This window comes from Sphaerodactylus townsendi, linkage group LG01, assembly GCF_021028975.2.
Source record: "Sphaerodactylus townsendi isolate TG3544 linkage group LG01, MPM_Stown_v2.3, whole genome shotgun sequence".
Classification (NCBI taxonomy): Eukaryota; Metazoa; Chordata; class Lepidosauria; order Squamata; family Sphaerodactylidae; genus Sphaerodactylus; species Sphaerodactylus townsendi.
Window position 1 is genome coordinate 12,365,529 of NC_059425.1, and position 22,583 is coordinate 12,388,111.

Below are 22,583 nucleotides of genomic sequence, written 5' to 3' on the forward strand. Positions count from 1 at the left end.
TCGCTCCCCGGCTTCACTAATGCGATGGGCTCCGCTCCGAAGATGACCCAGATATTTCAACTGATTCAGAACACGGGAGGGGAGTGGTTTTGCCAGGAGCTTGTTTATCTGCTTAGATCCAGTCGGCTTCAGGATCTGGATCCTGGCTGCCTGCCTGCTCAATTCGACCCGCTGGTCCTTCATGAACCAAGTCCCGTATGCTTAAAGTGCTCCCCCCGCCGCCCCCCCCCCATGCACCCAGGCAGCACGCTCTCTGTTAGCAGATGTGAATAAGGCCCGCGTGTTTGTGATACTTTTCAGCAGAGCCTACTACACTTCAGAAAGCTTTCCAGAGAGGGAAGAGAAGGCGTCTCCTCAGTTTATTTTATTTATTTATTTATTTATTGTTATATTTATAAACCTCCCTCCCCCAAAGGGCTCAGGGCGGTGCACAGACAAATAGATAGAGCACAGTAAAATCGATAATACCAAATTTAGATAAACATTAAATGATGGCTCTATATTATTAAAACCAACCCCATTAAAATGCAGCGTTCTAACATCAAATATATCAATGGCGTCCAACTACTAAATCCCCTTAGAGGAAGAAGGAGGGGAAAAGGGCAGCATGGTCCATAGATGACATAGAAAGGTGGGGGGAACCATCAGCGGCCGGCCTCCCCGAAGGCCCGGTGGAACAGCTCTGTCTTGCAGGCCCTGCGGAAATCATTGAGATCCCGCAGGGCCCGCGTAGCTGGAGGGAGAGCGTTCCACCAGGCAGGGGCCAGAGCTGTAAAGGCTCTGGCCCGGGTGGAGGCCAGCCGCATCATTGAGGGGCCAGGGATCACCAGTAGGTTGGCCTCTGCTGAACGCAGAGGCTGATTTGGGACGTATGGGGCAAGTTAGCATGCATCTTATTAGGGAAAGCCCCTAGAACATTACTACACTCAAGCTACACATCTGCTGCTGAGATGCATTTATGCTGAAACACATGAGCTTATATCCTACCACAGAAGTGCAACCCTCCATGAATAAAGGTAACGTTTCCCCTTCAGTCGTGTCCGACCCTGGGGTACCACTGTGAGCAGAGATTTTATAGGCAAGCCTCTTTTGTGGGGTAGTTTGCCATTGCTTTCCCCGGCTATTCTTTACCCCCTAGCTATGAGCTAGGTACTCATTTACTGACCAAAGAAATGGATGGATGGCTGAGTTGGCCATGAGCCAGCTGCCAGGATATCTGACCCACAGGGGGCTTGAACTCCTGGCCATGTGAGTGGCAGTGCAAGCACTTAACCACTACGCCACGCGGCTCCTCCTCCATGAATACAAAGCCGCAAAATGCAAACAAACAAGATCCTCAGCAGGAACTGAAATAGCCAAATGGTCTCAGGCAATATTTTGTGATAATATAAAATGTCCTAAAAATCCACACCACATCCAATGTTGTTCAGGCAATGTGAGAATACAGGACAGGTTCCCGGTGGACTCCTGTTTCAGGGAGAACTTAAATTATTCCACGTCCTCCGCAATATTCTCCCGCCTTGTCCACAGATTAAGCAGGATATCTTCCTATCTCTAGTGTACACAAAGTATAAGCATTTTTTCCATGATGTTACCCCTACAGCAGTGGCGTAGGAGGTGAAGAGCTCGTGTATCTAATCTGGAGGAACCGGGTTTGATTCCCAGCTCTGCCACCTGAGCTGTGGAGGCTTATCTGGGGAATTCAGATTAGTCTGTGAACTCCCACACACGCCAGCTGGGTGACCTTGGGCTAGTCACAGCTTCTCGGAGCTCTCTCAGCCCCACCTACCTCACAGGGTGTTTGTTGTGAGGGGGGAAGGGCAAGGAGATTGTAAGCCCCTTTGAGTCTCCTGCAGGAGAGAAAGGGGGGATATAAATCCAAACTCTTCTTCTTCTTCTTCTTCTTCTTCTTCTTCTTCTACTACTACTACTATCACACCTTCCAAAATACATTTAACTTCAAAAAACGCATTCAGTACCACAATCAATACATATAGCCAACGTTTCTATAAACAGGAAATACAATATAGTTAGAAATATATATTTCCTTTAAATACCCCGTGTGCACAAGAGCATAAATTAACAATCAATTAATTACACTGAACAAAGCCAGACTATTTTTAGTAGACGCGTCCCATGCTGTTGGGACTGGAATCGCAGTGTGAATTTGTGAACGGGCTGAATATTGAAACCATGCGCGCGCGCGCGCGCACACACACACACACCCTGTTTTCCTGAATATAAGACATCCCCGGAAAATAAGACGTGGTAGAGGTTTTGCTGAAGTGCGAAATATAAGGCTTCCCCCAAAAGTAAGACGTGGCAAAGTTTTTGTTTGGAAGCATGCCTGACGAACAGAATACAGAAATATAAGACATCCCCTGAAAATAAGACATAGCGCATCTTTGGGAGCAAAAATTAATATAAGACACTGTCTTATATTCAGTGTCTTAAGACACTGTCTTATATTCGGGGAAACACGGTACATACTCTTCTCAGCTACCCCAACAACATTAAATCTTGGAAGCTAAGCAGGGTCAGCCATGGTTAGTATTTGGATGGGGGACCACCAAAGTCTAGGATTGCTACAAAGAGGCAGGGAACGGCAAACCACCTCCGTACATCCCTTGTCTTGAGAGCCCCGTGATCCTATGACCCATCCCTGACTTGGATGGACCAGGCTAACCCAATCTCACCAGATCTCAGAATTTAAGTAGGGATTACCCTGGTTATTGACCTTGGTGGATGGGAGACCGCCATGGAAGTCCAGTGTTGCTAAACAGAGGCAGGCAACAGCCAACCACCTCTGCCCTGAAACCCCATGAAGGTTCACCATAACTCGGCTGTGACTTGGTGGTCCTGTTCACCCCGCTTGTAGCCTTTAGCGAGGCAGCAAAAACAAGCTTTTAAAAGACATGGCATTTTTGTGGGTGTTTTTTTTTTTAAATTTGGGGGATACTCCTCATTTCGGGATTTGTATTTTTCAATCTAGGTATGTGGTTCGGTTTTGTTTGGAAGTACATGAGCCGTTTTGGGCAAGATTTCAGAGAGCAGGATTTCTAGCCATGACCCACCCTTGCTTCATTGACATTGTCCTATCTATAGTCATGAGGGCTAGAAACGTGCTTTTAAAGAAAGTAGCGGTTGAGATTATTGGGATGATGCATGAGAACCCGAGTCCTGCCTGTTTCCCCCTACCGGGGTTGAACTGGAGTGAACAAGCCAGAGGCCGTTTCCCCACTTACCTTATGCTGCGCGCTACTCTCCCCAAGTAGCGCGGGGTCCCGTGGCACTCCCCACGACAGGGGCAGCGACAACGCAGCCGCCCCGACGCTGCCGCTCTCACGCCCCCTCAGTGTGCGTCATCCCTGGCGCTCCTCAAAACGGCATCTTTTGATGACCCTGTGCAGAGCGCGGGGTCGTGAGGAAGCCCAGGAGAGCGCCAGAGATGACGCGCGCTGAGAGTAGCGCGCAGCAAAGGGTGGTCGAGGTAAGTGGGGAAACGCCCTTGGATAACATCCTTTCAAAAATCCCTTTTGCCTGGTACAAGATAAGTCTTGGACCAGTGGTTCTCAACCTGGGAGTCGGGACCCCTTTGGGGGTCAAACAACTCTTTCACAGGGGTCGCCTAAGACTCTTTGCATCAGTGTTCTCCGTCGGTAAAGTGGATCAATGTTAGGGTTGGGGGTCACCACAACATGAGGAACAGTATTAAAGGGTCGCAGCATTAGGAAGGTCGAGAACCACTGTCTTGGCCCAACTAGATTTTAGTGCAGAAGAGTCCAACAAGGGGGGGAGGTTGTCTTGAGTTTTCAATAGTCAAAACTACTTTCATCAGACCTGATAAACAGAGCATTGACTCTCAAAAAAATTGGCAAAGGTGTGTCTAATAGATGTTAGAAGTGACAACAGCGAGAGGGGGTCTTTCTTTCATGTGTTGGATGTGTAAAGAGGCTAAGATTTTTTGGGATATGATAATTAAGGAAGTACAGCAGATTCTGAAGATAACAAGGTTAAAAAATCCTGAAGGTTTTCTGTTGGGAGTTATGGGGACAGGACTTTCCCAAGCAATGTAGATGTCTGTTCACGTATATGACAACTGCAGGAAGGACTTTATAGGCACAAAAACGGAGAGATAATAAGATACCAACAAAAGAGGACAGGATTGTAAAAGTTACGGAATATTCAGAAATGGCAAAGTTGACAACGCTACTAAGAGACCATAGTTTGAACAATTTAAAAAAAAACTGGTGACCTTTTACAGAATATCTTTTGAAAATTTATTAAAGCAGAGAAGTAGGGACAGGGTTTGAAATCTAAAGAAAAAAAGTAGATTGTAACTACTGGAATACACTTAAGAAATAACTACTGAATTAATGTCTGAATTATATATGCATGAAACTAGAAATAACTGTTAATCAAAGGTGTGCAGAGGTGGGATCCAGCAGGTTCTCACCAGTTCCCGAGAGTGGGTTACTAATTATTTTTGTGTGCCGAGAGGGGGTTACTAATTGGGTCTGCTTTTCCGTTAGAAATTCCATTAGGTCCAAAAATCATAAAGTCCTGTTGTTTCCTATGTGGCTGGTTAGCGAAGGTGGAAAACGGGATAATTCTCCCTGTTGGGCTGTTTTATAAACATGTTTTAGAAATATGGTCAAGTTCCTTGTTTAAGGAAACTATCCTTTTGATTTCTAGAAACAAAATTAAGTATTTGAAAGTATTATTTGACAGGCAGTCAAGTAGAGGAAAAGTAGTTGTTTCTGTTGGCAGTAGACGACAGGACTTGCTATAATGAGTTTAAATTATGGACAGAAAGATACCAGCTGGAAATTAGGAACTTTTTTTTACAGTAAGAGTTTTTTACAGTAACAGAGAAATTATTAATGCCCCGCCCCTGGAATGCCCGGCCACGCCCCCGTCGTGCCCCGCCCAGCCCCATTGGCGTTACGCCACTGTTTGAATCCCACCACCATGGGAACCTGTTACTAACATTTTTGGATCCCACCTCTGAAGGTGTGGTAGCTGAAAGTGTAGTGGGTTGTGGTTTTTTTATGTTTGCATGTTTTTTGTTTGTTTTATGTGTGAGAAAATAAAAACTGTGTTTTAAAAAAAGAAAGCCCATAATGTCAAGACTAGCCTCTGAAACCATTCCTGGCTCCAGTAGCCCGAGCAGCATGCCCTCCCAACCCAGAAAGACAAAAGGAGGCAAAAAGCGTTCATAATTTCATCAATAAATCAATTTATTTAAAAGAATATGTTACAATTAGTTACACTAATTGACTTTTACCAAACAAATTTGAGTGGTTAGCTCTAGAGGAGGAAAAAAAAATATGAAGAAGGTAACACTGTCGGAAATCGTCTCGGTTTTCCTCTCAACCCCCCCCCCACCACGTTTTTGTTTTCTTTTTCTTCACATTTCTCAAAAAAATCGCAAATAAAAAATACAAGAATACGGCAATGAAAATGACACAGAGTTCTCTCAAATAAATTAAAAAGAGACGCACAGCAGCGTTGGGTGAAGGAGGAAACGAGAGGGGTGGGGGGGGTTCTCCAAATGACAAGCCATGAATTTTAAGGACAAACAGAAGCGAAAGGGCGGGACAAAGTGTCCCCCTCCTTTTTTGGATGACGGGTCGCTGCTGGAAATCATCTGTCTTTTTGCTCCCTACAGAGGATAAAAGAACAGAGTAAGCCGTAAGCATTTCTCCCATAGGTGGCTGCTATTCCGGTTCCTCGTTATGGCAAAATTTCTTTCATGTTAGTGCGCTTTATTCCTCTGTGTCGTCAGGGAAGGAATGTCCGACATTCACACACAAAAAGAGGGTAGCGACTGGGGTTTCCTCGTGCAAAAGGCTCCAGACGCGCCACCGTTCGAGCGCGTGGCGGCTTGCCGCATCGAGAGGGGCTCTTAAAGCAGCGCGGACTTTTCTGGGATGGCCCCCCCAGCAGACAACGTGCACAGATGGATTTAGAGGGAAAATGGGTACGCGCATGTGTGTGTGAGAGAGGTGGATTTTTTTTAAAAGAGGTGTCTACAACCAGGATAGAAGGAAAGTGTTCTTAAGACAGCACCTCCGCAGCCGCTTAGGCAGGCAAAGCTTAGTTGGAATGGCACAGCGCCAGGCTTTGAAATCAAACTCTCAGAAGAGGCTTGTTGGGTTGCATTGACACAAGTCCGAATCCTGTGTGAATTCCAGCTCAAGGAGCGCGGGAGGGGAGGGGGGAGTGTCTGGGGGTTGATGAAACACGACTGGGTTTGGCCTCGCTGCAGGAATCGGTATCCTAACCATCTAAGTCCTATTTTTTTTTGGGCGAGCAAGCAAGTCTCTAGCCCTTAAGGCTAAGCACAGGAGTATCCAACAGCTAAAGAGGAGTCAGAAGCACGGGCCGAAGACCTCCTCGAGAGGTGAATAGAGCCGAACAAAAGAGTTGTAAAAGTGTTTGGATTTATACCCCCCCCCCCCCTTCTCTCCTGTAAGGAGTCTCAAAGCGGCTTACAAACGTCTTTCCCTTTTCCCAACAACAGACCCCTGGTGAGGTCGGTGAGGCTGAGGGAGTTCAGAGAGGACGGTGACTGGCTCGAGGTCATCTGGCAGGCTTCATGGGGAGGAATGGGGAAACAAATCCAGTTCTCCGGATTAGACTCCACCGCTCATTTGGAGGAGTGGGGGGAAAAACCTGCTTCCCCACATTAGACTCTGAACCACCTTAACCACGCTGGTTCCCAGTAGCCAGCGGTTTGCAAGTTTCTCAACAGGAAGTACCTTCAGGCCTTTCAGTTATGTCTTGGGCCAATTTAAACAGGACTGTGGCAAGGAACCCCTCACACACACCCCTTTGCCTATGGGACTTTAAACCAAGATGGCTGCCGAGCAAAACAACTGCGTCGCACGTAGCTCCTCTCTTCCAATTTACCTGAGGTGCCAGGTGAGCGTATAGGCCAGTGATGGCGAACCTTTTCGAGACCAAGTGCCCAAACTGCAATCCAAAACCCACTTATTTATCGCAGAGTGCCAACACGGCAATTTTACCTGAATACTGAGGTTTTAGTTTAGAAAAAACGGTTGGCTCTGAGGCACGCGTTACTCAGGAGTAAGCTTGGTGAAGCAACCGTGCAACGCTTCAAATGGGTAAATCACGATCCTAGGAGGGTTTACTCAGAAGCAAGCCCCATTGTCAGCAACCAAGTTTACTCCCAGGTAAAGGATCATGCCCAGGCCAGCCTAGATATGTATGTGGGGGGGGGGTGATTTTCCACCCCCCTCCCACATGATGAACTCTGTGCGCGAGTGCCCACAGAGAGGCCTCTGAGTGCCACCTCTGGCACCCGTCCCATAGGTTCGCCACCACTGGGATAGGCCAATGGGCAAGGTTTCTTTTGCCTTGCCAGCATTTTGCCTGCTTCACAGAAACCAGGACTGCCACTGAGACAGCTGCTTCTCCCATTCTTCTCTCGGATTTTGCGTTAGAAACTGAAGTACCACGTGGCGGCCGCTACCCCAAGGTGGGAGGAAGTCCTTGGGCTTCCGGCTACTGATCCTGACATTAAGAACTTTGCCCAATCTTTTTGAGCTTGCAGGCACCACTGGAATTCTGACAGGATGATGAGCGCACCACAAAATGGCCGCCACGGGAGGCAGAGCCAGCCACAAAATTGGCAACCGGAGCCTACCTTCAGTCGCAAAGGGAAGATCCTTGTGCCGCAATAGCCGGTGTTGCTAAAGCAATGCTTTGAAAAACCTGCACTGCCAATCAAGTGTGCAGTGGCCAATCAGAGTCCACTCTGGGCAAAAAGACCCACCTGGTCCTCCACGCTTTCTAAAAATGCTTGGCGGGCACCATGTTGGGGAGCAAGCAGAGGCGCAAGCCCGGCTGGGAGATTTGCCCCAGTTGGGTCGCTAAGTACAGCTGTCTCAGCAATAGCAGCTCCTGAATACAAAGCTCTAGAGCCTGAACGAATCGGGCGGTTGCAAAACGGTTCAGTGACCTACTTAAAAGCGGCTCCGTTTCGTGCGCGCTGCATGTCACGCGGCTGGCAGGGTAAGTTCCGCGAGCAGCAAACATTGATGCAAGTGGCAACTCAAGGTGTCCTCTGCTAGCCAAAAGGGCACCTTTTCAAAGCAGAGAGGGACAGCCCGGGACATAAATCGAGGCACCGAGCTGAGGGCAATGAGCGTGGAATCCATGTCCCCAGAGAATGGATGGGTTTCATTTGAACCAAGGGAGGGAGGGGACTTTCTTCTTGGCCAGGAGGCCAGATCCACAGTTCCCACTTGCGGCATGACAGCCGGCCTCTCCGTTCGGCTGAGCCGAGCGGCAAAGCTTTTTCCCGGAGCCCAGACGAGCGAGGGGGTTTGTTGCTGTGCATCTGACCCCCGGCTAAATCCTTCTCGATGATCGGCCAGAGGAAATGAGGCTGCCCAGGGCATGCGGCGGGGAGAACGCAAATGAGACGTGACTCCTGCCCTGCGCACGTTGACGGCCTGCCTGCTTCTATGCATGTCGCGAACTCCCCGCACGTTGGACGCAAAGCAGCACAGCAGAGAGAAGGCTACGGGGAGCTCTTTGCTCCCCCCACCTCAAGCAGGCAGGATGTTTTCCTGACGTATGGACATGGACAAAAGCAGTGAACCAGATGGCCCTCTCCACCCCCACAGAAGCGCTTTAGCCCTTGATGATGACAATTGCCAACAGGCCCTCTGGGAGGCTCCATCTGCGGCCTCCTCCTCCTCGCCTCCTCCCCAATCTCTAAATCACGCAAAACCAGGCTGGTCTGGTGGAAGCTCTGTGGCCTGAGCCAACCTTCCCAAGACTTGTGCCTCTTGCTGTAGGGAAGGGGGCCAGAGAGGCAGACCCTTCGACCCGGCCCTGCCGCTTCAGGAGGGCCCTTTCCCACACGAGTCGCCAAAACGTTTTGAAAACGCTTTCAACCCCCGCCCCTGTGCCATGGTGTGTGTTTGCATTTTTGAAACAATCCCTGGCTGCAGTTACGTGATTTTCCCCTTCTGTTTTGAGTTCTGGGTTGAATCGATGCTCGGATGCCTCAAAGCTCCCTGCCGCGATTCTCTGTTCCTCCTATAGTTGATGCATTGAAGATTACTCCCCCCCCCCCCCAATTTAAAAAAAGGAACAGAAATGAGCAAATAAACCAGCGAGGGGGAATGGAGAGTGGACAGGGAAAATGGTGCTGAGGAAGAAATTCAGGGAAAGCAGAGAACCATAAGGGAAAGTAGTAGCACATCAATCGAAGCCGTTTTCACGTTTCAGCTGGAGAATCGTTTTAGAAGGGGATTAGTTGAAAACCTTTTGAGGTGGAAAATGAAACGTTCCTGGGTAAAACCAATGCGAAACGCCACGGAGGAAATGTTCTGTTTCCTGCCTCAAAACGTTTCAAAAGGTCCGTGCGGAAAGGCCGAGGAGACGCTCGCCGAGATTCCGCTGGGTTCTTGCTCCCACCCGATGCCCAGGGCTCTTGCAAGCTTTGCAGGCTAGCACCTCTAGGGCTCTGCTCGTGCATTCCAACGCTTCCAGGTTTCTACGGGAGAGCAGGCAGAGGGGTCAGGCCACCAGCTTCGCAAGGCACAGCCATAAGAACCTAAGAAAAGCGCCGCTCGATCCAAACCAGGCCCGTCTTGTCCATGCGGTGGCCAACCAGGTGCTTCTAGCAAGAAAACTGCAGCCACATGACCCTGTCTGCATTCCATAGCACCTAACGCAATAGTCACACTCCTCTGATACTGGAGAGAATAGGTACACATCACAACTAGTCTCCAATCCAAACAATACTCTGTTCCACATAAAGAAGACAGTAGATTGTATATTCCTCCGCCTCAGAACAAAGCAGGCCGGATCTTCTTTGTTGTAGAACACTCCACCTGGGTCCCAGTGCCTACCGAGCCCTTCTCTCCTCCATCCAAGCAGCTGTTCAATTAACAATAAATGCTCTTGTAACAAAGTACCATGTACAATAACGCGCAAAATGAGTTTTGACAAAGGCAGCGCGCAAAAACGAATAATTATCATATTCGTTCGGGATTATATTCTAATGTGGAAGCATACAGTTTTCTCGACCGGTGCACCTCAACTGACTGTACTAACACTTTTTTCTGAGACAGAGTACAGCCCTTTCCAATACATGACATCAGCCACAGAAGCACAAAAGAGAAGGCCAGCTTTAAAAACAAAGAGAGAGAAAATGTGGTCAGGCACTCTGCGGATCGAGCCAGAAATCTAAGACGGTGGCTCTCTGTGGCATTAGAGAGAGACCTGACTTTCATTATGGATGGGTGGATGCAGCACCGATATGCTCAGAGGCACGTGGGCCCAAGATGAATCGGCCACTGGGTCTTCTTGCTGTGCACCCCCACTGCCTGAGCTATTTCTAAACCCTGCCATTACCCAGATGCCCCCTCACTGCAAAGCGCCTTCCCTGCACACAAGAGGCTCAGAGCCTTGGGTATCAGATCTAAATCGCTGTTCCTCCTCCAAAATACTGACCGATGGCCGGAAATATGGACATCTTATCACCCGGGGGCTGTGCTGTCGCCAACCGTTGGCCAACCATCCAATCTATATTTTTCCAGAGCAAGCAGGGCTCCGGTTGTTCAAGCTGAGAAAGGGAGAACCAAGACCTGGAGAACAGAAAGAACTAGGAAGCCGGGGGGACGCTTGGAGACAGGCTGTAACCCCCTCCCCCAATTCATTGGGGGACAGACCTGCTCCCAAGGGTTTCAAAAGGTTCTTCTAGCAGACCGGCTCATTGCAGGGGAGTCCCCCCAGGACTACAAATTATCTCCAAACCCAAAGATTAGTTCCGTTGGAACTGCTTTGGAGGATAGACTCTATGGCACAGGTTTCACACTCGCGGACCCCCAGATGTTATGGACTACAGTTCCCATCATCCCCTGCCAGCACGGTGCTGACAGGGGCTGATGGGAACTGTAGTCCATAACATCTGGAGGGCCACGAGTTTGACACCTGTGCTCTATGGCTATGGTGGCGAACCTATGGCACTCCAGATGTTCATGGACTACAATTCCCATCAGCCCCTGCCAGCATGGCCAATTGGAGTGCCATAGGTTCGCCACCACTGCTCTATGGCATACCTTACTAAGGCACCCCCTTCCCCCAAACCCCACCCTCCTCAGGCTCTGCCCCCCATAGCATCTGTAATCCCCCTTCCCAGGAGTTGGCAACCTGAGGAATGGAGGCTGGGGATAACAGCCCCCCCCCCCCCTCCAATGGCTCACATGGCCTCTGCCACCTTCAGAGTCATAACAACTGCAAACCTCTTGTGTAATGATCGCCTCGGACAGGAGACTATGCAGTGTGAAATCGCAAAGGCTTTCTGGGCAGCTGGAAGCTTAGGAGCTGTCCTTGCAAGTTCTACCTGGAAGGTCAGGTCTCGAATCTCAAACGCGGTCTGCCAATTCTTCCCACTCCTTCCTCTGGCTCCCTACATTCATCCCCCACTGCCAGATTCTTCGCTGCCTGGTAGGTAATCCTTGTTCTCCAGCCTGGGATCCCCAGACAGGACCGCTGTTGATGCCTTTAGCATCCAGATCCGGCCCAACAGAACCCAGCCACCGCAGCCTCAGCGGGGAAACTGTTTGACAGACCTCTGCGGCTCAAAAAACAGGCTCAAACTTATTAAGTTTGCTCTCTGCAGCCTGCCCAATCAGCCGAGGCCTGCTGCGGAAAACGCTCATTTCAAAAACCGCCAACAAGCCAAGAAACGCCAGACCAGGGTTTGGCAGCAAGACGGGAAGGGTGCGTTCCAGACACACTTCCAGGCGCCACCGAGGAGGAAAACGTTCCCACACAAGGCTAGTTAAGCCAAATGCCTGACCGCCAGATAGCCGCAGATAAATAACACTAAAGCAACTTATGGAACTCACGGCCACCAGAGGCCACTGAGGCAGCTGGCTAAACCGGATTAAAACGGGACCGAACAAATTCGTAAAACGTGAATAGCCTCTGGCCAGTTTGTTTTGGAAGCAGGCCCTTTGGTCGGGCCCAAGAGGGCTCTTAGGTTGCTGGGAGGAGGGGGAAACAGAGGTGGTGTCATATAAAAAGGGGCCTAATTAAAATGGCTGGCTGTGGTTCTGAGAAAGGAAAGACAGAGGCACTTCTTCGCAAGGAGCGAGACAGACCTGCGGAATTCCCAGTCAAAAGGAGCGCAGAGGACGGTCGAATGCTTTTTTCCTTTATCCATCGCAGGGAGGAGGAATTATGGGTAGCCTGGCAGCATCCGTTCTGTCCAGAAGTAGCCGCTCCTCTGCATACCTTACTAAGCAGCAGCAGTGGCGTAGGAAGTTAAGAGCTCGTGTATCTAATCTGGAGGAACCGGGTTTGATTCCCAGCTCTGCCGCCTGAGCTGTGGAGGCTTATCTGGGGAATTCAGATTAGCCTGTGCACTCCCATACACACCAGCTGGGTGACCTTGGGCTAGTCACAGCTTCTCGGAGCTCTCTCAGCCCCACCTACCTCACAGGGTGTTTGTTGTGAGGGGGGAAGGGCAAGGAGATTGTAAGCCCCTTTGAGTCTCCTGCAGGAGAGAAAGGGGAGATATAAATCCGAACTCTTCTTCTTCTTCTTCTTCTTCTTCTTCATATCAGAGGCTGGAGGTGGGGAGGTAACCGGGACCTTTGGCGGCTGCTTGGGGGCTTCCGGGAGGCTGCAACATTTGATGTCCCTCTGGCAGCTTGGACAGTCATCCATGGTGAAGAAAGGCCTCTCTGCAGCAGCACTGCCCCAGAGAAAGCTCCTGCCATGGCAAGCTAGTCAGGTGCGCGGGAAGGCATGATGCTACTTGAGAGGATGCCTCCCTCCCCTTCTCTGAAGGAGGTCAGTTGCTCTGTGTGCCTGGGGCCCAGCGGGGCAGGACAAGTCAGATGCTGGCTCTGCTGGCCGGAGGGAAACGGGCTGTCGAGGAGCAACAGAGTCTCTGTTTCAGGCAGGATTCTTGGCTTCCAGCCCAGTCCACGCCTCTGTTTCTTCTCTTGCAGACGGCAGGCGAAGGCAAGGCCTTTACCAGGATGCTGGGTGCCCAGGATTTGAATGCTCCGGATTTGAATGTCAGGATTTGAAGGGGACACACAGAGCAGGGCACGTGCCGCAAACAGGGTGGGAAAATTGGGCTGGCACTAATGAATTACAGGTCTTGCTACACTAGGATATGTTCAAGACCACAGAGGGGGAGTTCCTTCACTCCCCTGCTGCCAGTGTGGTGTGGTGGTTAAGAGTAGGGGACTAAAGAACTGGGTTTGGTTCTCCACTCCTTCACATGGGTTTGATTCCCCACTGCTCCACACAGAGGCTGCTGGGTGACCGTGGGCCAGTCACAGTTCCGTCTGAACTCTCTTGGCCCCACCTGCCTCACCAGGTGTCTGTGGTGGGGAGAGGAAGGGAAAAGGAGTTTGTGAGCTGCTTTGAGACTCCTTAAAGGTGGGGGAAAGTGGGGTATAAAAACCTGCTCTTTTTCTTCTCTTCCCACAGCACTATTTGGGACACTTCACTGGATGTTCCGTGCTGAAGGGCTCTCTCTCTCTCTCTCTCTCTCTCACACACACACACACAAATCCCAGCTCATCCAAACTCAATTCCCATGCTTCTGGGAGGCATACCAATAGGATGTATAGATGACTGGCAAAAAGGAAGGAAGGAAGGAAGGAAGGAAGGAAGGAAGGAAGGAAGGAAGGAAGGAAGGAAGGAAGGAAGGAAGGAAGGAAGGAAGGAAGGAAGGAAGGAGGAAGGAAGGAAGGAAGGAAGGAAGGAAGGAAGGAAGGAAGGAAGGAAGGAAGGAAGGAAGGAAGGAAGGAAGGAAGGGAGGGAGGGAGGGAGGGGGAGGGAGGGAAGGGAGGAGGGAAGGAGGGAAGGGAGGGGGAGGGAGGGAAGGGAGGAGGGAAGGAGGGAGGGAGGGAGGGAGGGAGGGAGGACGGAGAAAGGAAGGAAGGAAGGAAGGAAGGAGGGATGGAGGAAGGAAGGAAGGAGGGAGGGAGGGAGGGAGGGAGGCTCAGTATGACCTAGGGTGCATGACTGTACTTTGTCATCCCCCAGTTTCTGTTTCTCTCTTGCTGCAGGCTGACTCTCGAGATCGTGCTGTCCCCTTTGAGGAAAGGCCAGGGACAGCCCTCGATCTGCCACCTGGCTCATCCGTCTGCTCCTCTGCTCCTGTGAATTGCAGTTCCTTGCAGTAAAGACAGGCATTGGCCAGGCCGCTTTCTGACGTTTCTCCCACACCCGAGCACTGCAGCAGCTGCCCCAGTCAAGGGAGGAAGGACTTTCGTCCAACGACCTGGCAACTTGCAAACTAACAATGAATTGTTTTTGCATGGGGGACGGGGCGGGCGGGAGAGGGGTCAGCAACTAGGGGCCCATGGGACAACTTTGGCCACAGGTAGCCCCCAAGTCTCTTGGCAGAACTTTTTTTTAAAAAAATGCTTACACAATCATCCAGACTCTTCAGAACCAGATCAAAAAGAAAATTAGAATAAAGGTTTGAATTTTTTTAACCCACCTTCCTCAACCATAAGGAGATCCAAAGGGGCTTACAAACACCTTCCCTTCATCTCCTCACAACAGACGCCTTGTGAGGCAGGTGGGGCTGAGAGAGTTCAGAGAGAACTGTGGCTGGCCCAAGGTCACCCAGCAGGCTTCATGTGGAGGAGCAGGGAAACAAACCCGGTTCGCCAGAAAAGAGTCCGCTGCTCGTGTGGAGGAGTGGGGAATCGAACCCAGTTCCCCCTATTAGAGTCCACCGCTCTTAACCACCACACCATGCTGGTTGAGAATGAGAGGGACTGACCTCCCCACCCCGAACTGGCCCATTTGCCCACCGTGATGTAGTGGTTAAGAGCGATGAAGTCTAATCGGGAGAACCAGGTTTGATTCCCCCGCTCCTCCACATGAAGCCTGCTACGTGATCTTGGCCAATCACAGTCCTCTCTGAACCATCTCTGCCATACCTACCACACAAGGTGTCTGTTGTGGGACGGAGTTCGTAATCTGTTTTGAGACTCCTTAATGTTGAGCAAAGCAGGGTATGCATCCAAACTCTTGTCGTTCTTCTACAAGCCAAGCTCAGCCCTGGTCTACTTTTAGAGGGGAAAAAACTGTGATCTTTCTAGAGAGCCCCCGTCAAGCACTCAAACCTGAAACATGAAATGAAACCAGACCATTAGTTTTGATCCCAGTAAGATCGGAAGAGAGGACAAGGCCAGAGGTGGAATGAAATCTCACACTGGGGGAAGAGGCGAAAGAAACAGTCTGCATCTTATGTTGAAAGGACCCACATTTTTAAAATGTAGTTCGGGGGGGGGGGGGGGCACTGGAAATAGGAGTACTAACATCCAAAGTTTCCTCACCCTGTAAACTCCCGCAACGTCTGAAGTCCAATCCTAATTCTCTCCAGACATTAAAAAAAAAAGAATTAAAACTCCAAAATGTAAAACTTTGAAGATTTCAGATTCTGGGTACAAATTTTTATGGCGCTCAAAAAACGTGTTCCAACCATAACTTATTTCTACACAAAAAAAAGAGCAACATGTCCTTAAAGGCAACCGTCTCCCCCCCCCCCCCCCAACCCCTCCCGGGCATCCCTTACAAAATAACAACACGACAAATCCAGAAGGGAGGGACAACTCGATGCAGAAATGCAAGCGCTCTAAAGGTAACAGCCATCAATATGAAAATTATATATATGTATATACGTGCGTGGTAGTTTGTACATATAACTTTTTTTTTACATACATACATATATATGTCCAAACAGTGCAAAATGGATGTAAGTTTCTATATCCAGTTGTGTTTTTAAAAAACAAACAAAAGAAAAACAATTTTCAGAATAGTCCATCTTAGAACAAGGGGATTTCAGAAAGGGGGGGGGGGGCAAGTGAGATTAAACCACAAATTTTTGCTGGCAAGAATCTGCCCCCCCCCCCCAATATGCACCCTTGTTTTCGATGGCTCCGCTGGTCCCCACCCCCTCCATTCCCCCCAGCATTGCTTAACATGAAATTCACAAATGGTATTAATATTTAGCTTAAGGGCTTTATAATACGATAGGCTGGCTCTCACAGATCCCCTCTGCTAACAAACGGCCTCTCGTGTCCAGGGAGGGGGGACAAAGGCTCCTTGCTCCGGGGAAAGTGCCACTGTTAGCGGAATGGATCCGTGGGATCCAACCCGTGAATCCACTTCCCCCTCCCCCCCGACCTCTTTTTCTTTTTTTCTTTTTTTTAATTTTTAAAGTGTTAATTGTCAGGCGGGCACAGGAAAGGGATAATACGTTTATTTTCGTCCACGGCGACGCAAGGCTAAGTCGTGATGTCTCTGTGGTGTGTCCGCATCATCTGAAAGATGTTCTGGAAAGACAGAAGAGGGAGAAGGAAACTCAGGCGCTTGGGGCATTTGTGGGTGGCGTGAAAAGTGGCTGGTGGGGGAGACACAGACGGAGGCCTCCAAGGGGCTGATCTTCCCCTACACCCCTGACTCCCATCATACCTTGCTGCACATATTGTCTTTACTACAGTTCTTGTTATCCTTGTCTGTGGCTTCTTCTTCCACCTACAAAAAAGGATAAATCCACTGTTGGCTCATCAAAGGCGTCTTTCTCGCAAATACCGGGACCCAAGGTGGGTGACGCATAAAACCATCACTGAATAGAATCACAGAATCGTAGAGTTGGAAAAGCCCACAAGGGCCATCTAGTCCAACCCCCTGCCATGCAGGGACACACAATCAAAGAACTCCTGCCATATGGCCATCCAGCCTCTCTTTAAAAACCTCCAAAGAAGGAGACTCCACCACACTCTGAGACACTGACAGTCAGAAAGTTTTCCCTAATGTTTTGGTAGAATCTCTTTTCCCGGACCTTGAATCCATTACACTGGTGATAAAGCATCAACTCCAGCCTAGCTCTAATGAGAAAGTACACCCCTCCCACCCACAGGTGGGGGGGAGGGGTACCCATCTCCAAAGTCTGGGCTTTCAGATGCTTATTGGGAGGGGGGAATACAGCATGCTGCAAGGGACAGGCATCCCGAGTGGAAGACTGCTTGCCTGGCAGCACTGATCTCCCCAGAGGAACACTGTGACACACGTTCAGTTCACACGAGGCAAGGATGAGGGACAACAGGCCTAGCTGATTCCCTGCATCAACAGTACATGTGAAAGGGACCTGGGGGTCTTAGTAGACCATATGCTGAACATGAGCCAGCAGTACGATGCAGCAGCTAAGAAAGCCAATGTGATTTTAGGCTGCATCAATAGGAATATAGTGTCTAGAAGAATTAGGACTAATAAAAGGAAACACTTCTTCACACAACGTGTGATTGGTGTTTGGAATATGCTGCCACAGGAGGTGGTGATGGCCACTAACCTGGATAGCTTTAAAAAGGGCTTGGACAGATTTGTGGAGGAGAAGTCGATCTATGGCTACCAATCTTGATCCTCCTTGATTTCAGATTGCAAATGCCTTAGCAGACCAGGTGCTCAGGAGCAGCAGCAGCAGAAGGCCATTGCTTTCACCTCCTGCACGTGAGCTCCCAAAGGCACCTGGTGGGCCACTGCGAGTAGCAGAGAGCTGGACTAGATGGACTCTGGTCTGATCCAGCAGGCTAGTTCTTATGTTCTCGTGTTCTTATGTTAGATCGAGGGACGTAATCTTTGGTTACAAGGATGAGGAGAGGGTAAAGCATAGAATCATAGAGTTGAAAGGGACCAGAAGGGCCTGGTCTCCCTGCAATGCAGGAACACACAATCAGAGCACTCCCAACATATGTTCATCCAGCCTCTGTCTAAAAACCTCCAAAGAAGGAGACTCCACCACCTTCTGAGGCAGCGAATTCCACTGTCGAACAGCCATTACTGTCAGGAAGTTCTTCCTAATGTTTAGGTGGAATCTCTTTTCCTTCAGCTTGAATGCATTGCTCTGTGTCCTAGTTTGAGGCAGCAGAAAACAAGCTTGCTCTCTCTCCGACATAATATCCCTTCAAATATTTAAACACAGCTATCGTGTCCCTCCTTAACCTTCGTTTCTCCTGGCTAAACATCCCCAGCTCCCTAAGCCCCTCTTTGTAGGACATGGATTCCAGACCTTTTACCATTTTGGTTGCCCTCCTCTGGACCCGTTCCAGCTTGTCAATACCCTTCTTGAACTGCAGTGCTCAGAACTCAAGGTGAAGTCTGACCAATGCAGAGTAGAGTGGTACAATTACTTTCCTTGATCTGGACACTATACTCCTATTGATGGCTTTCTTGGCTGCTATATCACACTGCTGACTCATGCTCAGTTTGTGGTCTACTAAGATTCCCAGATCCCTTTCGCATGTAGTGTTGTCAAGCCAGGTGTCCCCCATCCTATGTCTGTGCATTTCATTTTTTTCCGCCTAAGTGAAGAATCTTACATTTATCTCTGTCGAAATTCATGCTGTTAGTTTTGGCCCGGCTCTCTAATCTGTCCAGATCATTTTGAATCCTGAGCCTCTGCCCTCCAGGGTAGTAGCTCCCCCTCCTACTTTGGTATCATGTGCAAATCTGATTAACATGCCCTCTATTTCATCGTCCAAGGCTCACAGAAAGCTGCTGCTGCTGCTCGGGGCAAAGATAGTTCAAGACCGCAGAAGAGGAGAACAGCTGCATTTGTTTAAGTTGGTCTCGGATCATAAATCTTGGGTGGAACTTAGATGGACCCCAGAACAATGCTTCTCACTGCCCCAAGGAAACCCCACAGATAAGATTGCCAACCTCCAGGTGAGGCCTGGAGATACCTTGGAATTACAACAAATTTCCAGATGACAGAGCTCGGTTCCCCTAGGGCAGGGGTGGCCAACCTATATGAGAAGAAGAAGAAGAGTTTAGATTTATATCCCCCCTTTTTCTCCTGCAGGAGACTCAAAGGGGCTTACAATCTCCTTGCCCTTCCCCCCTCACAACAAACACCCTGTGAGGTGGGTGGGGCTGAGAGAGCTCCGAGAAGCTGTGACTAGCCCAAGGTCACCCAGCTGGCGTGTGTGGGAGTGCACAGGCTAATCTGAATTCCCCAGATAAGCCTCCACAGCTCAGGCGGCAGAGCTGGGAATCAAACCCGGTTCCTTCAGATTAGATACACGAGCTCTTAACCTCCCACGCCACTGCTGCTCCTCCAGATGTGGCACTCCAGATGTTCATGGACTACAATTCCCAACAGCCCCTGCCAGCATGGCCAATTGGCTGATGGGAATTTAAGTCTGTGAACATCTGGAGTGCCATAGGATGGCCACCCCTGTTAGAGGAAACAGATGCTTTGAAAAGTAGATTCTTTGGCCCTGCACTCCGCTGAAGAAGAGGAGGAGTCTGCTTCGCTTTTCTCTCCTGTAAGGAGTCTCGATGCAGCTTACAAACTCCTTCCCTTCCTCTCCCCATAACAGGCTCCTTTTGAGGCAGGTGGTGCTGAGAGAGTTCTGAGAGAACTGTGACTGGCCCAAGATCACCCAGCAGGTAGCATGAGTAGGAATGGGGAAACAAAATCCAGTTCACCATATTAGAATCCGCTATTCATGCGGAAGAGTGGGGAATCGAACCCTGTTCTCCAGATCAGAGTCCACCACCCTTAACCACTACACCACGCTGCCTACCCTTTCCAAACGCCACCCCACGCCCACAGACTCCATCCATAAATTCCCCGAACGTCCCAACCTGGAGCTGACCACCCTGCCCTGAGAAATTCTCTCACCTCTTTCCGCCACTTGAGCTCACAGAAAACCCGCTCGAAACACTCGTGCATGTAGTTGAACTGTGCAAGAGAAAGAAGAAGCCGGCTTTCAGGTATGAGGCCCCTCCCCCCATGCTGCCCCCCTCCCGCCACTCAGACCACCCCGAAACTGCTCTCTGGTCAAGACAAAAGACAAGCCTGGGACCACCCAAATCATTGTGCCTTTGCTGCCTCCCAGTGGCTGGTCAAAGCTATTGCAACCAAGTTGGACACAGACCCCCAATGCTGTCTTTGCAGGTGGGCGGCACTTACATAAGGGGTGAAGATTTTAACCCATCGCGGCTTCTTCTCCCCTCGGGCATATTCGAAGCAGAAAGCCATGCCTTCCTCGTCGGTGTCCCATCGCTGCATCTCGTCCCATTCGAAGGCTATTACCTGGTTCTGGAAAGACAGATCGACAACGGTCAGGAGGGAAAAGGCAAAGGTCCCTGGCATTATCAGAAAGGGCCCACGTACATTAATGTTTGGTTTTGCTCCCTGTTTGGGAAACACACCTAACCTGAACCAGAAAAATGGCTTCAGAAAAATGTAAAGCCACTGTCATGGATTGCACCTAGTCGACTGAGATGCATTCCTACCTCAACGTAATCGCGACAAGCTATATGTAACCAGTCTGCTATTTGTTACCACTGCTGTAATGGGACATTCTTCCCTTGATTTATCCCTTATGGCTTCATATGTTTTGTAGATAACTAGGTTTACCCCTGACACCTTCTGCTCCCATGGGAAACGGGATGTTTCCGTTGCTCTGTGGGGGAAGGAGGCCAGGTGGCTTTATCTCTATCTGCTGCCAACCTTGGGGCACCTCGGCCCCAAAGTACCTCTTTCTCGCATTCTTTGGGAAAACAGGAGGGGGGATTATTTCCAAATAAAGGGGGTAGCAAAAGCCAGGTTCGCCGGAATTGGCTTTTTACAAGCTGGGTGCTTCGTTGCCTTCCAATAAACGCTGCTGATCCACAATCCAGAGTCTGTTTATTGATTCACGGTCCGAGACCTAACAGCCACACTCTGAAATTGGGCTGGACCCCACCAATTTGCTGTACCAATGACAGTGCCTTCCTATGATGCAAGTTTAGAGGGCAGCCGTGTTAGTCTGCTGTAGAAGAGCTAGATTTGAGTCCGACAGCACCTTTGATACCTACAGGAATTTGAAGGTTTTGTCAGGATCAAAGCTTGAATGACATTGAATAATCTACTGCACAGGTGTCAAACTCGTGGCCCTCCAGATGTTATGGACTACAGTTCCCATAACATCCTGCCAACAGTTTGCTGTGATCTACTGTATCCTTGTAACCTGATTGACATGTACCTTGACTGATATGTAAGAAGGGCTTCTTCTCTCTTTCCTTCTTTCCCCCCGATGCTTACAGCTTTGACACTGATTGTAAATAAGCTAGGCAAATAACCCTGAGAAACCTCTCCCTGTTGGGCTAACAGGAGGTATCTGCTGGCCCAAGAGAGAGGCGAGGCAGGTGGCTGAAAACACCCCCATCGTGGCCTTCTAAACAAATCTTTTCACACTCTCTCTGGGAAAGTGGGAGGGGGAAACTGGGTTCCAATAAAAGAACCCGTGAAAGCCAGAATCAAGCAGAACTGGTTTTCTCAAGCTAGGGACTTGATGCCTTCCATAAACACTTCTGATCAAGAATCCAGAGTTCCGTTTATTGACTTAAGGTCCGAGACCTAGCAGGTTTTAAGCCTTCGAGAGTCAGAGTTCCTTTTGTCCTGATGCAGCAACTCTGCGGCTGTGGAAAGCATGGCTGCTAGCAGAACACATCCCCAGGAGGTGACCCGCCATTTTAGTTACAGTATTTATCATCTCATTGGGACTCAAGGGGGATTACCAAGAGAGAGTCGGTACCACCTGCAGGGTGGGAGATTCAATGAAGCCGTGCCGAAGGGTCAGGGCTGCCGAAGTTTTGAACGTCTGCTCCGTTATGCTCGGATTTGGCTTCTTTATTTGCCTTATCAGCCCCGGCGGGACACTGAAGGTAGCTTACAAAAACTAAACCTCACAATATGAACTGAAGCAAAGACCAAGAGCCCTACCGGTCAGCTGCAGCTCTCAATAAACCCAACAGCTGGCCTGATCAACAGCAGAAGAGCTGGATAATTTGGTGGGGGGGGGTATAAAGCCTCGGAATGAGTGCCAGCGTGGCGTAACGGTTAAGGTGTCAGACTAGGAAACCCAGGTATGAATTCCCACTCGTGCTGTGGAAGCTGGTAGGGCAGTGGTGGCGAACCACCAATTGGCCATGCTGGCAGGGGCTGATGGGAATTGTAGTCCATAACATCTGGAGTGCCAAAGGTTCGCCACCACGGTGGTAGGGTGACCTCGGGCCAGTCACACACTCTCAGCTTTGACTCTGGCTAGGAAAACCAGGCCTGTGACATGGTGTCAAAACCCTGTCAAGATGACAGCTTTCTCCGGTTTCTTGAACAGGTGGTATCGTGAGAGCCTTCCTTGTTACGCTGTTATCTCTGTGCTTATGGCCTTTGGCTTTTAGGCACCAGAAACTCTTCTCAACCTTCAAGGCAGCCTAGCCCTGGTCTGGACCTCTTGCCTTGGCCATTGGGGGCTTCACGGAATCATAGAGTTGGAAGAGACCAGAAGGGCCATCCAGTCCAGCCCCCTGCCATGCAGGAACACACAATCAAAGCATTCTTGATAGATGGCCATCCAGACTCTCTAAAACCTTCAAAGAAGGAGACTTCACCACACTCTGGGGTAGTGCATTCCACTGCTGAACAGCCCTGACTGTCAGGAAGTGTTTCCTGGCGTTTAGGTGGAATCTCTTTTCCTTCACCTTGAACCCACTACTCCCGGTCC

The 22,583-nt window shown here is 49.8% G+C and overlaps 1 protein-coding gene across 1 annotated transcript in view; it reads right to left on the reverse strand.

The window, feature by feature from the left end:
- Positions 1-15,467: 15,467 nt before the first annotated feature.
- The window catches only part of SNX27 (sorting nexin 27), a 70,104-nt gene continuing 62,988 nt past the window's right edge, over positions 15,468-22,583 (reverse strand). Inside the window, exons 10-13 of the mRNA XM_048511058.1 lie at positions 20,006-20,134; positions 19,715-19,774; positions 16,504-16,566; positions 15,468-16,364 (exon numbers count right to left, since the gene is read on the reverse strand). Of these exons, the coding sequence (XP_048367015.1) occupies positions 16,317-16,364; positions 16,504-16,566; positions 19,715-19,774; positions 20,006-20,134 (300 nt within the window). The 3' untranslated portion in view covers positions 15,468-16,316. The remainder of the gene's footprint in view (positions 16,365-16,503; positions 16,567-19,714; positions 19,775-20,005; positions 20,135-22,583) is intronic.